The following is a 15,419-nucleotide window of genomic DNA, read 5'->3' as shown; positions in this document are numbered from 1 at the left end:
CTCTTGTAAATGATATGTAGAGACACCTCCACCAAACATTTAAGACGTTAACAAAGTAACAAAGTGTAAGAGTTATAAAATATTGATGGGACAGTGTGTTTGTGTAAAGAGGAAAAATTATTTTATTAAGACTATTTGGGATGATTTGAATTTTATGAGTATTTTTTTTCATGGACTGGTGACCTGTCCGGGGTGTGACCACGCCTTTCGCCCTATGTCAGCTGGGATTGGCACCAGCAACCCTTATGTGGAGGATAAAGTGGTAAAAGACGAGTTAATGAATGGATGAATATTTGTTTTATTTGCCAAACATTTCAGATATCACTGTGTGCTTTTGTCTGACATTGAATCTCAACTGATCATTGAAAATGCAAATTAACCATTAATAATAACAAAATAATAATAAATGGTGCTTTTTTTTATATTTATAAATGTTAAATCTAGAAGATATTTAAACACCATTTAAATATGTCCAGGTTTTTAAGTGATCAGGGCTTTCAAGTTTGGAACATAGGGTGGAGTGAGATTTGGGGGGGTTTGAGTGGGGGGGGGCGTTGAACTAAACTTCAAACAATTCAAAGTACAACATGTGAACATCATATCTGCAAAGGCTGACTTTGATCAAGTGAAGCGAAACCAAATTAGAGAGGTTTTCAGTGCAGAAAGTACAGGCGAGGTCTGACACCATCTGTGCCATTTGAATTTTCTCATGTATAAAACTACTTATTTCACTGGTGTGAGAAGCTGAAATGCCACCGTCAGCCCGATGCCCTGGACTCCCCTCAGCAAGCTGTCGTGCGTAAACGGCACAAAGATTGGCTCGTGCGTAAATTGATAATACAGGAATGCCGCTCATGCTCATGCCCGCACTCTTCTGCAAGCCATGGCTGCAGGTGCACCAGATGTGGAGAGTCCAGACCCAGAGCTCTCCGGAGGCGAACCCACTCCTCCTCCTAGGCTTATTTAAAGTGCTGGAGATGTTACGATGTTAACAGAGGGCTTATTTTATTTCTTTGTTCCAACGTATGTAAATGTATAAATGACTCATTCTTGACAAAAGGCAAAAGAGCTGTGTGCCTGCGCACATTTGAATAATGTCGGGCTGTAAACAGGTTCGGGCTTTTAAAAAGCTGTCAATCAAAATGTACTTGTCGGGCTCGGGCCTTGTCGGGCCTAACTTTTAAGGCCCGATTACAGCTCTACGCCAGATGGCTGGACTGAGCTTTATCCCACTACGCAGGCCTGTATCTCCATGAGGGGTTGAAATGCCTTTGAAGATTGACCATGCGTTGTTTTCACTGTAATAGCGACTTTTGACAGAAACATCAAAGGTGAGAGACTTTTTTGTTGTCTTTATTCTTTGGCTTTTATCTCCGTGGTGCTTTGGTGTATAGTGACAAAGCGCTTGTCTGTCTTCTCAGGTGAGCAAGAGGAGAACGTTCAGTTGGACGAGTATGACGTCTACAAAGAAGATCACATCACGTACATCACAATATCTCAATATGTGATGCGTCTCAGTGTAGTGTGGACGTCTAAAGCTTCCCTGCTCACGGAACAGTCGCATGCCAGTACGAAATACGACAATGCGTCCATGAAACTTTTATCCGCGAATACCACTCGCTGAAAAGCGACTTTGTGTTGAAGAAACTAAAGGCGTTGTTGTCTCATATACTGTCATCCCGCTTGTAAACATGTATTATGTGCTTATGTAATGTTATGTGACATGTTACAGTCAGTGTAAAGTGTTGTGTAATAAACTTTGTTACCTGTGTATGAGAGTGCTTCGCATTACGTTTGCAATGCAACCATTTGCTTCAACAAGGTTCAACATTTCCAGACCCTTGAACCTTACATGGTGCTAGGTTCTCATAGACCTAACATTGGCTGGATGATGCGACTGAGGTTGGATAAAATAGACCTAACATCGATTGGATGATGCAGCTGGGGTTGGATAAAATAGACCTAACATCGATTGGATGATGCAGCTGTGGTTCAATAAAATATGTAACTCCGCCTACTCTGGACTCCAAGACCTAAAATCTTGCAGTGGACCAAGCTCTTTAAAAAACAATGTACAGGACCCTGTAAGTTTTATTTAGCCCAATCCTATTCCATCAAGTTAACGAGTTCATACTCTTTACACTTCAAACTTACACTTTAATAATATTAATAATTAAAATAATAACAATAATGTACCTAGCAACAACAAATACTGTGTTCTGATTGGCTGCTGAGCTCTAGTACTAATGCTGCTAAATATTACAAAAAAACCGAAATATTTGCGAATAAACAAACGTAATGTGATGTTTTAATATGTATAACTATATTACATTAACCAAAAAGAGAGAAGAAACGCTGTTTTTCTGCGACCATTACAGGGTTTAAAACTCGTGTTCTCCACATGCGGTCAAGGTCTCGCGATGTTAAGCATCGTGACGTCACTTCCCGTGAGCTGTGTGATTTTTTTTTAAACAGGCCAATGAAGTGAGGCGGTCGGATGCGACAGCTCAAATAGTCCAATCAGGACGCTTTGTGGGAACAATTTAAAGGTCAGTACGGGACTTTGTGCCACTACAACTTCTCCTGCTGAAGGTAACGAATATGTTCTGCTCTCGTTTCTTTACAATTCCCGAAAAGAACATTCTTTTGTTTGATATTTTACTGTTTATTGAGTTGTTAACGTAAAATAAGGTACATGTTCTAGAAGGAAGAGACGTCCCGCTCGTCTTGTTACGTTTGTCAGTCGTGTTGCAGCAGGATCACGAGGCAGCTCACAGTGATTCATCTAACTAGTTTTATGTTTAATTTCTCAGGAATTATCGCACACAGACAGTCTGGTTACCGCTGCTGACGAGCTTCGTGAAAATGTCTGAGAACGCGGATCGTCTGAACAAGTTCAAGAACAAAGGCAGAGATGCAAATGTGAGGGTTTTTAATGCGAACATTTGACAGTTGGGTTGTGCCTGTTTTGAGTATATGTTTTAACATGGTTTCAAATAAACGCAGGAGCTTCGACGCAGGAGAGTGGAGGTGAACGTGGAGCTCCGCAAAGCGAAGAAAGATGACCAGATGTTCAAGAGAAGAAATGTGGCCGCGTTTCCTGACGAGGCGACTTCTCCACTGCAGGAGAGAAGTCAGAACTGTCAGGTATGTCGACGCCCCAATGTTTTTATATTCATATGCTTATTAAGTTCTGTCCTAAACACGGACAACAGTAAAAATAAGGAAATAATCCGTTAAAGAGCCGAGATGACATGAAATGTTTTGACTCCACCCTGATCCAGCCCAAATGACTAAACGCATTCTGTTACCTTTTTTTATATATATATATATATATATATATATATATATATATATATAAAAAAAGACTGTGTGTGTGTATACATATAAATAAAATAGAATGTACATTATGGACAGTTTGCAGAATATAATACACAGTATGGGCTTGATATTTGATATATACAGTATAAACAAAGGTTGAACATGGGAAATTATATATTAGTATATTGCACTAATGTAAATTTACAGTATATTATATTTATATAAGTATGAGCGAGAGTTAGATATCTATCCACATATGAGATGGAGATTTTTATATATAGAGAGAGATGGATAGATTTATTTTCGTATGCGATTAATCCGTCCGTTTTCTCGATTTAATGGAGTTGTCGTTTGGTCCATAAAATGTGTCATATTTATCAAAATTGGAAAGGATAATGTTTTTTTGTTTTGTCCAAAAACCAAGAAATTCAGTTTTAATGATTTCTTTGTTATATGGAGCAAAGAAAACGCTGAAAAATCTGACAATGGTCATAGTTCAGTAGTCCCAAATTTATTAATTAGAAACCTTTCCACCTGCAATATTATAAGATTTTCCATTAGTTTTTTATGTGCATACAATAGACTGAAACTGACATAGTAAAGGGTAAACCACCTGTATGTGTGTTCAAATATTGTGTAACAAATTGCAGGCTGCCAGGCAGTGGACTGTAGAAGAGATTGTCGCAGGAGTGAACAGTGACAACCCCGAGTCCCAGCTCCAGGCTACACAGGCTGCACGGTAAGAACAGTTCATCAAAGATCACTGAACATTGAGTTTTACTGCACAATCACAAATGACCAAGTTCTTCCGCCATGACTTATTTTTACTGCATTGTCCCCCCAACACAGAAAACTGTTGTCACGTGACAAGCATCCTCCCATTGATCAACTGATCAGCGCTGGTCTGATTCCCAAGTTTGTCTCGTTCCTGGGGCTGGTGGACTGTCCTCCAATTCAGTTCGAGGCCTCTTGGGCCCTGACCAACATTGCCTCCGGGACGTCTGACCAGACGGTTGCTGTCGTTGGAGGCGGAGCCGTTCCTGCCTTCATTAGCCTGATTACATCCCCCCACCAGCATATCAGCGAACAAGCTGTCTGGGCTCTTGGAAACATTGCTGGTAATTGACAGAATATATTTTTTGATTTTTTTTAAAACATTGACATGACTTGTTTGTCAATCTAAATGCGTGGTGTTTTTTTTTTTTTTTTTTTTTTGCCATTCTTCCTCTTTAGGTGATGGATCGGCTCTTAGAGACAAGGTCATCAAGCATGGAGCTGTGGCCCCTCTGCTCAGTCTGATGGCAGTCCCTGATCTGTCCATGTTTAATGTAAGTTAGTATTGGAACAATTTAATTCAGACCGTTCCCTCTTATGCATGCTTAACTGTTCATTCCTTTGGTTGTCCACTAGGGGGTGCCCTAAGTTAATCATGTCAAACTAATGCCTTCACTCTCATTTGATTGCTTTGCAGACCGGCTATGTGAGAAATGTGACATGGACGCTGTCAAACCTCTGCCGCAACAAGAACCCCTCCCCACCTTTGACTGCCATCCAGGAGATCTTACCCGCTCTCATCCGTCTACTGCACCACGATGATCTGGAGGTCTTGGCTGATGCGTGTTGGGCCGTTTCTTACCTAACAGACGGCTCAAATGACCGCATCCAGGTGGTGGTCCAAACTGGCGTAATTCCCCGCCTTGTGAAGCTGCTCGGCTTTGATGAGCTGTCTATCATTGTACGTATATGCAGAGACACCCTCTGAGTGATCGCCTTGCAGCCTCTCCTGAGGTCTTCCCAGCTTATGTAATGACCCCCGTCTCTCACCCTTCCTCAGACCCCCGCACTGCGTGCCATTGGCAACATTGTGACCGGGACAGATGAGCAGACTCAAGCAGTTCTTGATTCAGGGGCCCTGTCCATGTTCCATCGACTGCTGCGGCACAAAAAAGCCAACATCCAGAAAGAGGCAGCCTGGACTCTGTCCAACATCACTGCAGGAAGAGACGGCCAAATCCAGGAGGTCATAGACGCCGGCCTTGTTCCATATATGATTGAAACTCTTGCACGGGTATGTTTGGCTCTCTGAGACCGAGGCTTAATTGAATTTTGGCCACTGAGCTCTTGTAAATCAGATTCCTTCATTGGACATTGTTCCAGGTTTTTAGTTAATTTCTTATTTCTCTCTCTGCAGGGTGACTACAAAACTCAAAAAGAGGCTGTATGGGCCATTACAAATTTCACCAGCGGGGGCAGTGTTCAGCAGGTGGTTTTTCTGGTTCAAGCCAATGTGCTTGAGCCTCTTTTGAATCTACTCTCCTCAAAGGACAGCAAAATTATCCTCGTCATCTTGGATGCCATCACCAACATCTTCCTGGTGAGTGTTTTGTCATGTAAATATGTGGTCAGAGTTTTAATGTGAGTGGGTTTTTTTGTTTTTGTCCCCCCAAATACAGCTGGCAAGATGTCTGTGAAAATATTTCATGTTTTTGTGTTAGGCTGGAGATAAAATTGGGGAGTCAGACAAGCTGAGTCTCATGATGGAGGAATGTGGTGGACTGGACAAGATAGAAGGCCTGCAGTCCCATGAGAATGAGATGGTGTACAAAGCGGCTCTCAACCTGATTGAGAAGTACTTTTCTGAAGAGGTAAGTGACCTCAAAAGAGCTAACGGTAACAGAAAATGGTTTTATGCTATCTCCCCTGAGTGGTCTCACTGTTTTGTATTTTCTTATTTTTAAAGGAGGAGGAGGTACAGAGTGTGGCCCCGGAATCAACCACTGATGGTTATGCTTTCCAAATCAGTGAAAACCAAAGCACTTTCAACTTTTAGGTGACTTTCTAACCCCTGTACTGTACTCTCATCACTAAAACTGCTGTTTGTCCTTTTCTATGTGTGTCTTTGTATGTACTGTACATACAGTTTTTTTTTTTAATGTGACTGAAAAACATGTAAATAAAGTTGTCATATTATGTGTGCGGAGTTATTATTTCACTAAAGTATATTTACACCAATGGTAGTTTATAAATACTTTTCAATCTTGTGCCTTGGAACAGTGTTGATAGTAGATGTAGCAATTTCTTTGCTTGATAAATATATCCTGACTAGCAAGAATCGTAATGCAATAAACATTAACAAATGTGTGTAAAACAGAATTGAGTTCAAATGATGTTTCTGTTCAGTGGGGCATCTTTGTTATAAAAGGCGCGCGCGCCAGCATTTGTACAGTTCTGTTTCTTAATGAAATGGCAGTCAATTCACAAGTAAAAACAGTGGTTGCCATCAGTCCCCACTTCTCTGCTTACTTTGAATCAGATTTTTTTTAAATAAATAATTTATAGCGTTTTTTATTGCATTGAGACTGGTTCATTTTTAAAATCAAGCTGTAATGAGTGTATCTCCACCATTTTGACAGGATTTAAATGAATCTCCTTTGTAATATTTATCCCCCAAAACATTCCATGGACTATGAAACATGTGTCTCACTTGCCTTATACATGACAGACAAACAAAGGCAAGTTCTCATCTCTATCAAAAATAGTTGTATGCAAAAGCTTCTCTGCACCGTAACCAATTGAAGCATTTCCTCTTTCTGACCTTCCCCGTGACTGGTCACTTTCCCCAGTCATTAGCCAGATTTCCTCAAGGCTGGAAGGTCAGAGCAGTCAAGTTATCTCAGATCACTTTCATTTACATAAGACTGAAATGTCCAATAAACATTTTAAAAACGGAAATTAACTACTGTTTGGCTCAACCTCAAGATAGAAGAACACCAGCGTTTTAGCCATCAGAACAGCTTACCACTGTATTAAACCAAAGGTATTTGTAATTTGACAGTGTACAATCAGAACATCATACCACTATGAACAACTGCAGGTAGCCCATTCTGGCAAATAAAGCAACCTATTAAACATCATAGCACATTATAATATGATAAGTATTGTATTGTGTAAAATTGTGCATTTTATCAGAACAGCAGAGCACTTTATATAATCTCATAACTACATTTTATTCTGTGGGGCAGGGGTACCAAACTCATTTTAGTTCAGTGGCCACATACAGCACAATTTGATCTCAAGTGGGCCAGACCAGTCAAATAATAGTATAAGAACCTATTAACAACAAGCACTCAAAATGTTTCCCTTTGTTTTACATTAAATGAAGTATCTTTTTACAAAATAACCTGAAATGTCTTGATAAGTGCAATTTCAACAATATTATGCCTTAGTTAACCATTTACAAAGGCACAAAACATTTGGAACTGAAAATGTAATATTTCACAAATTCATCCTGGGTCCCCGAATTGGACCCACTGGTGGGCCGGTTCTGGCCCACGGGCCGTAAGTTTGACACCCCTGCTAGGGTAAATTAAAGTAAATCAGAACACAAGACTATGAAGTACAGGTATTTTAACAGTATACAGTAAATGTACCTATCAGTATGTTATTTTAGTACTCTCAGCTATTCTGACAAACAATGGCAAATGTCAGAAAAGTAAAAACTGTTCGGTACTCAAGGACACACTGGGATCTGTGTGCGAGTGTGTTTGTGTGTGTCTGTGTTATTACATTTCGGTGCCACCACATGCTGGAGACTTGTTTGACTCCCCCCCCCTACAGTGTGTTGTCGTCACCGGTCAGCTCCTACCAGCGTTCTCCTGAGGTGGGATCTCCTCCACACTTCAACTCTCACCGAGCGGGGAGCGGAGGACGAGTCAGTCCGGGGCAGAAGAGGCTCCTAACGAAGATGTGAAGACAAACACCGCGTAACAGCAGCGCCGCGACTCCCTCCAGCTGCCCCGGTTTTATGTCTCCCCCGAGCCGAAGTCATTCTCAGTGAATGGTCTCTGCAGCAGCGCTATTTTATTTACCCCTCCTTTTATTTTTTTATATTTAAAATCATCATTATTATTATTATTATTCGTAGCATTTGTGAGCTCTCGCTATGGCAGTTCAGTCCACATCCGGGCCACAATGTCTTGACTCCATTATTGTGTAAAACTGACGGAGTGGTTGTTATTATTAATATTACTATTATTATAATATATATATATATTTTTTACATTTAACGACACACTTTTATTGCGCGCAGTGAAGGCTGCTACCAAGAGGACATGTCTAACCAAGGAGTTCGACGGAATGGCCCGGTGAAGCTACGACTAACAGGTAGCTAGCAACGCTTTTAAATCCCCAACTCTACCCCCGCACACACTGGCTTGGAGGGCTCGGTGTATTTGTTGGATGGGAACAGTTCCCATGGGCCATGGAGTTTGGCTTTCCGCCGAATTATGTCTCCTGGGATTCTAACGTTGTTGTGTACAGCTACGTTACCTTTGAATTGTGCATGGTTTTCGCTTTGCTGACCACCACTGCTAAACTGAGCATGAATTTAATATTCCTTTTCTTGGAAATAGACTCAACCCTATGTGTGTGTGTGTGTGTGTGTATGTGTGTGTGTGACTGTCGCCAGCAACCACCACCACCGCCGCCGCCACCACCGGTAACACGGCTTCCAGACTAACGTATATGTTGTATTCCTCTGCCTTGAGTTGGTTGTTTATTTTATGAAACAACAAATATTAATAAATGTATGTACATATTTGTAGGAGGGCTACCCAGCAGTGCTCTGCTGACAGATGGGATATCACATAAAGTTGGCTAGCCGACGTTAGCCTAGCCAGACAGTCTGGCAGTTAGTCATAATCAAGCCTTTATGCCAGAACAAACCCGGGCTGATATGACTGGCTGCTCCGACTGGCTGCTCCATAGCTCACAAGAGTGTGCAACTGCCACTACACAGTGAACAGTGTCCCATAACTGCTAACTGACAGACAGCTGACTCCTTTGTCATTGTTGTTTAAACAGGTCACCATTAAAATGCAACCCCAAGTTGATTTACAGCCACTGAGCATTTTGTACTTTTGCATTATGATATTGTTTAGACTGTTAAAAAAAAAAAAACCCAAACAGTCAAAGTCTGATTTATAACAGTTTTGGAGGTGGTTTGTAATGGGATTCAAATCACATTGACACAGATCCATTGGGTGTGAATGCACATGTTCTTTTGCATCAGCCATAAAGGGATAATTTGCATTATGATATTGTTTAGACTGTTAAAAAAAAACAAAAAAAAACAGTCAAAGTCTGATTTATAACAGTTTTGGAGGTGGTTTGTAATGGGATTCAAATCACATTGCCACAGATGCATTTGGGTGTGATTGCACATGTTCTTTTGCATCAGCCATAAAGGGATAATTCAGTTTTTTAAGTGTGGTTGTATGAGGTATTAATACATTATTAACACTGACTTTGCCAAGCATGTTGCTGAGCATGTCACCCAGGCTGGTTCCACCATTTCTGTGAACAAGCCTGGGACCTGGACACGCAGGGACACATTTTCACCACTTTACAAAGAGGCTCACCTAAAGTAATATACCTATTCTGAAGTCTACTATTCCTGGAATCTGACACTCTGCACCAAATGCTGTAGAGAACACCAGTGATTTTTTTACTTCATGGCACACAGGAGTTGTTACTCTACTGCTGCCTCCATCACTACGCTTAAAAAAACATTATCTTGTGACTTTGGTGCTTGACCTCCTTTGTTTGGTTTTACTTAAGCGATGTACACTTACCAGTTCAGCAGCTTTCGTGATTTTGTAAAATAAAAATGCAGATTTTCTCTGTGATAGTTAGCCTTTCAAAAAACCTGTACCATCCCTTTAAGCATACAATGATAACATGAAAATTGTTGCTGTAAGGAAAGGACTTAATTACTGATTCTGCAGAATACTATGGAGGAGTGGTGATCACACCACACTCCTCGTGTACAGCTAAGCCATAACATTGACAGACAGACAGACGACTTTATTAATCCCTTTGGGAGGTTCCCTCGGGGAAATTAAAAAACACTATATATTTATATTTATAAAAACGCTATATATCAGTCTCCTCTGTTGCTACATTTTTCTTGTGTGATTGAGGAGTTCTGCACAGCGACATGACAGGATGATTGTTTGGAGAACGAGATGATGTACTTCACAGTCACAATTTTTCCTGCATTCTTATTTGAAAGGTGCATCACAAACATGGGTACGACTACGTTTTTGCCAAAGCCACACATCACATGCCAATACACTGATAATGTCTGCACGCAGAAATCTGTTTTCATACTTGCAATTAACAGTGCAGACAGTCTGCCTGAAAATATCTGATCTAAGAAAAAAAATCCACAAGTCTGCACGCCTCCTTGGAGTTGGGTCTATTCAGAACAAATAATTTGTTGTGAAGAACAACGTACAGTTGTGGAGGTTTGTTTGGACTCCTTTCTCCCTCCTTTCCTCTCTCCCTCAGCTGTTTGGTTTGTGCCTTTTCAACACAAACAGGGAAAAGGTTTACATGAGTGCACAATGTTTTGACTGGAACCTAACAGCTGCCCCTTTTGATCTAAGTCCAGGGTCAGACCTGAATCAAATTCCAGGGCTGTCCGCTCCTATCAGGACGGGCCAAATCAAATATTTAAGATGGTGCTGTTCCTAATAGGAATAAGTGGAGACATGAAGGAGGGATCTTAATAAGATTTACCCTATAACAAAATGTATGATTTGTATTTGATATGAGGCATTTTTAGGTGACTTTACTTCCAATATACAGTAGTTGAATACTTTCAAGGGAATTTTTGTCAAGCTGGTTTTGAGCATTTTGTTGCATTATATTTTGACAGTTATAATTCTTATCCAGGACATATACTTTAAAAAAAAGGCATGAACCTGTTACCCTTCTGTCGATTGCACTGAAGTACAGCAACAATTTACTAGATACTGTATAAGAATTGGTCACTTTATCATTTGCTGATGTCCCTCAGAGACATGCCACTACATCATCTTTATGAACGCAACCATCATGTTGAAATCCAGAGGAGTCGTTAGCTTGTGAATCAGTTCTGTCACCACATTTTGTGATGAACTGCAGTGGTCTCCTGGTGGAATGCTAAGAATGTGAGTCCACAGTGAAGAATGGAGAGTGCAGGACCTCACAGACCACCGCTCCTCTTGATGCTGATCGACACTGACGGTATAGCCCTCCAGAATAAATATAATCTCTGCTAGGGAACAATACAACTCCATAAAATGTTTTTTGACCTCAGTCTTTATATGTTGCACTAATTATGTAATATGTTGTTCTGTCATCTGCATGGTCAGCCTCATCTCCAGAAAACAGTGCAAATCAGTATTTGGAGCATGCAAGAAAGGCAGCCATCTCATGGTATAGACGTAGCACTCACTTTTGATCGAGGGGCTTCCTGTATTATTTTCCTTGTGTTTATTTATTTATTTTTCATAGTGCTGCACAGCTGTTTATGCTAGGTTGGTTAGATCACCGCTTGGGGAGTAACGATCCCAGAAAGTGTCATTGCGACATTGCAGCTCCATGTTGTCATCTGTAGTCAAGTTGATTTTTGACACATACTTGCCGATGACTTTGTTTCCAAGCAGGTTGTGAATGATGAGTTGCTACATTTAAAGAGGCCTGTAGCTGTTTGTGCTGTAGGCGTCTCTCCGTGTTGACAACCCCCCTGTCCATTTGAACCAGATGTTGCAGATGTTTGCCAGCTATTAAACTGGAAAAATATGGCAAGCAAGCTGCTAAAACTAACACTCGGGGTGAGAATTGCCCCTTGACTAGACGGGACAGGTTTCCTTTCTTCTCCACAGCTGATGAAATTACATGACACACAAACTCAGGCACTGGCATAATATGCATGATCTATCAAGTTATAAATTACATCATTAAGAAATGGCTCATTGCCTTGTCAGATCATTTTTAAATTCTGTCATGCAGACATGGCTCATGGCATAATTTGCACCACTTTCCGTGCAACCATAAGTCTGATGACACGATGAAGAATGCCAAGTCGGAGTTCCGTGTAATATGAATGAAACTCTGCAGAAAGGAGACGACATTCCTCTAGTTAATCACAAACTGTGACCTCATATACAATTGTCAGCGGTGCACTGTCCCCGCTCCTCTAAATGATTTCCTTGCACAGAAAGATGTGCATCAGAGTAACAAATGAGCTGCTGTGTGTTTGATTTTCTGGTGTGATTCAGATTCTTGACATTTATTGCCATTTTTGTCTTAGCTGAGAGTTTACGTATGACTTGTTAAGCATGTGGTTTGCTCATCTGAATTCTTTGGCGCGGTGCAGACCAGTGAAAAGAGCTATCTCAGTGGGATTCCCTAGAATTCTCCATTCGCATTCCCACCTCTTCCTCTCTGAGTCACTCCTGTTCTTTCCGACTCTAGGCTTCTTCCCCTTCAAACCAAGTCAGAAGCATATTTCACTCCCACCCTTATGCGAGCTTCCTACGCACTTTCTTGATTTGTTTGATAACTCTCTGTGTAGGTGTTATTATCTATTTATCTGCAGATGATCAGAATTTAAACGTGCTGCAACTGACAATGTTTTGGGGGGTATTTCCCTGACCCAGACACTGGCTGAGAAGAGAACAGATTTACTTAATAAATGCAAAATAGTCCTGGGGTTTCACACTGGCCCAGTGTGTGGCTTTGAGCAAAAGGCTAAGGTATCTTTTTTCAATGCCACTTGGTCTGACTGTAGTCTGCAGATGGGGATCTTTGGATGTAGGATGATTTGAATAAGAAACTCCCACAGCTGGGCACAGATGGGTCTGTGGAGGCACAGGACCTGATCATCAAGAGAGTTTTAATGTGGTCGGAGCTGGCACTTGGTGCATTCATGTGGTCTTAGTTTTACAGAGTGGCTGGATGGAAGTGATTTGGGTTCATCTGGGTGTTCAGACAGGATACATTGTTAATACGCAGTGATTAGCTGCATGTGGTGAACTGTTGAGTCTACTGGCATATCATGGCCATGTATTTTCGGCAAACATTTCCACATTTTCCTCTAACAAGATGTAAAAGAAAACAAAATAATAGTGGCTAAAGACCAGGGAAAACACTGGGGTCAGGAGATCGCAAAGAGAACATAACAAGCAATTATTGTATATCATTTGTAGACATTTTTCTTTCCCCCCGTTGAGAGCCTCCCATAATTTGAAATTGTTCCATCAATTAATTGACTGACTTGGGTTGGCTTTCCTGTTGGTTCAGCTGCGTTTCAATGAGGACAAAGCTTTATGCGGTTGCCTTACCCTCAGCCGCCTTCAACTACGGCCAGGAGGAGACCAGATGTAGCAAGGGGAGAGAGTGGGCAGCTTCTTAGAGAGGAAGTGCTCCGCAGACCCAAACACTTGTCCAAACGTCACCCCTGACAGGTGGGGAGCAGAACGGTCCAGATTCCCTCTTTTGAGGTTCCCCTGCAACAATAAAGTGAAGAAGTGCAGTCATATTACTCAGCAGGACACAAGGCGTCTTGTCTGGTGTGTTGCTTATATCACTGGGTGGCTCGCAATTCTGTCCTGTCACTGTATTATAACAGCGTGCCGTGGGTTTGATTAGTGGGTGGCATGTGTAGTTTGGGAAGACCGGCTCTTCCTGCTGAAGAGAGCATCAACACTTGAGAATGGCTGCTTTGTAACAGTAACAGCAAATAATATTTTCCTGTATCCACATGCCATGTTTCATTTGGAGCTGGAAAAAAGAGAGAAACTTACCAACCTTGTTCTCAGTTAATACTTTTCATTGAATCACAACCAAGGCTACTTGTAGTTCAGGCATGATGGGTTGTAAATCATAGTAGTTCCAATTATGTTGGCTTAATAATGTTTTTCTATGTACTCATTGTTGTCCATGCTTTCTTACTATTAATTTTATCACTTCACATCAATTTGGTGTGGCAAATAAATGGGATGCACCTTTGTGCATAGAGCATTTATCAAGTGAGAGGAAAACAAGCTGGCGACTGATGCTTACATACAGTTTCTTTTTCTAATGTGAGTGTTTATTTAGTCATGGAGAAGTGCTAATCCTCTTGGGTGGTTTGGGGGAGACCTTCAAAGGCCTGATCTGTTAACTTTGTTTTGGTGGTTAATGGTTCAGAATTGGATTAGTGGCGAGTGTGAGGGAGGGGAGTTCCAGTGAGAACTAAACTGATTCTTGTCTGCAGGCTCTTATCCCATCCTTCCTGCCTGCCTGGTCTCCATGCTGTCCCTATCCACTGCCTCAGCCATATCCTTAATTTCTTGCATTTTTTTTTTTTTTTTTAATCTAGTACTTTCTTAGAAGTTGAGAAACATAGTATGGCTGAATATAAATCTTACATCAATGTTCAAACCCATTTGACTTGAGATGGATTTAGTGTTGTGCAGACTGTCTATGAACACGACATAACTGCTTTCATGTTACAGCTTATACAAACCATCACCAAGTACAAGAATTAGACACTGGCCTTATGTTTTCAAGGCTGTACTGACACAAGCTTATTCCCACAGCTGCAGTCAGTCATGTACCCGAAGTAGAGGTAGGCCTTGCCTTGTAGAGTGCTGCACCTCATTCTGAAATGAATGTGGGTAGGGATAGTGCAGCCGTTTGCAACGTGTTTATTGTGGAAAATTCATGCTGAAATGGTGATAGATTCAATTCATGTGTTTGCTCAGTAGAAGCTCTCCCATCACATTATCATTACAACATCACCTGTGGCTTTTGTGCTATTAAGAGAGTGTGCTAGTTCACCATCACCCTCGTGATGTTCAGTTCAGAACAACATGCTGGTACAACAGAGCTCAGCTCTCTAATCATTACACTGGTTAATGTTCCACTTCTCTTGTGTTTGTTTCCAGCTGTGGTATTGGCTATTTGTCTCCTTCTTCCGTGTGTAATTGTTATCTCTCACCAGTGTGCATGGTTGAGATCACTTGCACAGACTGGACAGTCTCATTAGCTTTATTTGACATTGATTCGTGGAGAGAAGCTTTCACCTCAGGACGGCCAGAGCGTTGCTGCCCAGCTGTCTGATGAGTGAGGGTAACCTGAGATTAATTATTCGACCTGCATGGCTCTGCTTTAAACCTGGATGGACATGGGTTGATACGATTAACTTTGACTAACTTCAAGCAGATGGGAGTCTCTCAAGTATTAGTGTGTTCGTGTTTGGGGGGGGGGTGTTACAAAAGCCGCAA

At 41.3% G+C, this 15,419-nt stretch overlaps 2 protein-coding genes and 1 long non-coding RNA gene across 4 annotated transcripts in view; all 3 read left to right on the top strand.

Annotated features, from left to right (window-relative positions):
* The first annotated feature begins 1,032 nt into the window (after positions 1-1,032).
* On the top strand, positions 1,033-1,771 carry LOC131475399 (uncharacterized). Its single transcript, XR_009242502.1, has 2 exons — positions 1,033-1,331; positions 1,422-1,771. It is a non-coding gene; the product is annotated as an uncharacterized LOC131475399 (long non-coding RNA).
* Positions 1,772-2,573: 802 nt separating this feature from the next.
* kpna2 (karyopherin alpha 2 (RAG cohort 1, importin alpha 1)) lies at positions 2,574-6,293 on the top strand. Its single transcript, XM_058653414.1, has 11 exons — positions 2,574-2,592; positions 2,814-2,922; positions 3,007-3,147; positions 3,972-4,060; positions 4,171-4,439; positions 4,555-4,649; positions 4,793-5,056; positions 5,156-5,389; positions 5,513-5,695; positions 5,817-5,966; positions 6,062-6,293. The coding sequence occupies exons 2-11, from the start codon at positions 2,866-2,868 to the stop codon at positions 6,149-6,151; spliced, it is 1,572 nt and encodes a 523-aa protein (XP_058509397.1). The 5' UTR covers positions 2,574-2,592; positions 2,814-2,865; the 3' UTR covers positions 6,152-6,293.
* A 1,660-nt stretch (positions 6,294-7,953) lies between these two features.
* smurf2 (SMAD specific E3 ubiquitin protein ligase 2) overlaps positions 7,954-15,419 on the top strand; it is a 50,272-nt gene continuing 42,806 nt past the window's right edge. Inside the window, exons 1-2 of one of the 2 annotated variants that reach the window (XM_058653391.1) lie at positions 7,954-8,161; positions 8,411-8,484. In XM_058653391.1, coding sequence (XP_058509374.1) covers positions 8,433-8,484 — 52 coding nt within the window. In that variant the 5' untranslated portion in view covers positions 7,954-8,161; positions 8,411-8,432. Of the gene's footprint in view, positions 8,485-15,419 lie in introns of both variants that reach the window. The other variant, XM_058653390.1, reaches the window with a different exon arrangement.

The sequence above is a fragment of the Solea solea genome, chromosome 16, assembly GCF_958295425.1.
Source record: "Solea solea chromosome 16, fSolSol10.1, whole genome shotgun sequence".
Lineage (NCBI taxonomy): Eukaryota > Metazoa > Chordata > Actinopteri > Pleuronectiformes > Soleidae > Solea > Solea solea.
The sequence above is the reverse complement of the archived record's forward strand: the minus strand, read 5'-3'. Positions and strand labels throughout refer to the sequence as shown.

What these genes read in the sequence shown, in the direction of transcription:
- kpna2 (XM_058653414.1), top strand. Translation starts at nt 2,866, where the DNA reads ATGTCTGAGAACGCGGATCGTCTGAACAAGTTCAAGAACAAAGGCAGA. An exon ending in GGCTCTTGGAAACATTGCTG is followed by an intron (nt 4,440 to 4,554) that starts GTAATTGACAGA and finishes CTTCCTCTTTAG; the next exon opens with GTGATGGATCGGCTCTTAGA. An exon ending in CTGATCTGTCCATGTTTAAT is followed by an intron (nt 4,650 to 4,792) that starts GTAAGTTAGTAT and finishes ATTGCTTTGCAG; the next exon opens with ACCGGCTATGTGAGAAATGT.